General features: G+C 51.7%; 1 protein-coding gene across 1 annotated transcript in view; it reads right to left on the bottom strand.

Moving 5' to 3' along the window:
* Positions 1-35: 35 nt before the first annotated feature.
* Positions 36-1,593, bottom strand: part of LOC106528626 (A-kinase anchor protein 6) — a gene marked incomplete at its 5' end in the record, with an annotated part of 8,514 nt that continues 6,956 nt past the window's right edge. Inside the window, 1 exon segment of the mRNA XM_014023841.1 lies at positions 36-1,120. Coding sequence (XP_013879295.1) covers positions 1,076-1,120 — 45 coding nt within the window.

The raw sequence follows: 1,593 nt of genomic DNA, 5'->3' as shown, positions 1-1,593 counted from the left end.
CTGAGCCCAGGGACCACCCAGGTCCTGTCTGAGCCCAGAGACCACCCAGGTCCTGTCAGAACCCAAAGACCAGGTCCTGTCTGAGCCCAGGGACCACCCAGGTCCTGTCTGAGCCCAGAGACCACCCAGGTCCTGTCAGAACCCAAAGACCAGGTCCTGTCTGAGCCCAGGGACCACCCAGGTCCTGTCTGAGCCCAGAGACCACCCAGGTCCTGTCAGAACCCAAAGACCAGGTCCTGTCTGAGCCCAGGGACCACCCAGGTCCTGTCTGAGCCCAGAGACCACCCAGGTCCTGTCAGAACCCAAAGACCAGGTCCTGTCTGAGCCCAGGGACCACCCAGGTCCTGTCTGAGCCCAGAGACCACCCAGGTCCTGTCAGAACCCAAAGACCAGGTCCTGTCTGAGCCCAGGGACCACCCAGGTCCTGTCTGAGCCCAGAGACCACCCAGGTCCTGTCTGAGCCCAGAGTCCACCCAGGTCCTGTCAGAACCCAGAGACCACCCAGGTCCTGTCAGAACCCAGAGACCACCCAGGTCCTGTCAGAACCCAGGGACCACCCAGGTCCTGTCTGAGCCCACAGACCAGGTCCTGTCAGAACCCAGGGACCACCCAGGACCTGTCAGAACCCAGGGACCACCCAGGTCCTGTCTGAGCCCAGAGACCATGCAGTGTGAAGAAGCCTGACCAGTTCTGTAGAATAAAGTTTAAAGTTTAAGGAGAGTTTTTCTCTCAGATGTTTCCTAAATAAAAAGTCTTTCTGTTCAGTCAAAGCTTGTTTAGGTTAATGTGGATCAGATCCAGTTTCTGTGAAGTCCTCCTGTGGTCTCAGTGAAGCTGTGATTAAACTCTAAACATGTTAATGGTTCAGATCKTTAACTCTAAGAAGGTCAACATCTTTTCTTCACTTCGTGCTTCTGTCTGAACACCAGCTTCACTCAGTGGGGTCTTCACAGGAGGACAGTCCTTAAAACMAGCTGAGGACCACCCTGACACCAGTCCAGTGTCTGACCATCAGTCCAGAGGGGGTGGGGAGGTCTGGAGCTCTGAGCTGAGATCAGCTTCATGGTGAGTCCTGTTACAGCTGGACCCTGGTCCTCCCTGCAGTCAGACCTGTAGGTCCCTGCAGGACGAGAAGAAACAAACATCAGGTTTTAATCAAGATCAGAACAGGAAACACTTTAAACCATCCAAATAAACCATGACCTTTGACCTTTAAMCTGACTGAGATCAGTGTGGGGCAGTGTGAGGCAGTGTGAGGTAGAGTGGGGCAGAGTGAGGCAGAGTGAGGTAGAGTGAGGTAGAGTGAGGCAGTGTGAGACAGAGTGAGGCAGTGTGGGGCAGAGTGAGACAGTGTGAGGCAATGTGGGGCAGAGTGAGGTAGTTAGGGCTGTGTATTGGCAAGAATTTAGTGATACGATACATATCATAACAGAGGGGTCACGATACGATATATCCCGATATATTTCGATACTGTAAGCAAGGTGATATATTGTGATTTTTTTGTCCAAAAATTCTATTAAATAAAAACCTCTTACTGGGGGAATACAAAAGAAAAACCAAAATTCATTGTCTCAGAAAATTCTAATATTACAT

The sequence above is a fragment of the Austrofundulus limnaeus genome, unplaced genomic scaffold, assembly GCF_001266775.1.
Source record: "Austrofundulus limnaeus strain Quisiro unplaced genomic scaffold, Austrofundulus_limnaeus-1.0 Scaffold392, whole genome shotgun sequence".
NCBI classification, from domain to species: Eukaryota; Metazoa; Chordata; class Actinopteri; order Cyprinodontiformes; family Rivulidae; genus Austrofundulus; species Austrofundulus limnaeus.
Note: the sequence above shows the minus strand (reverse complement) of the source record. Positions and strands in the feature narration are given on the sequence as shown.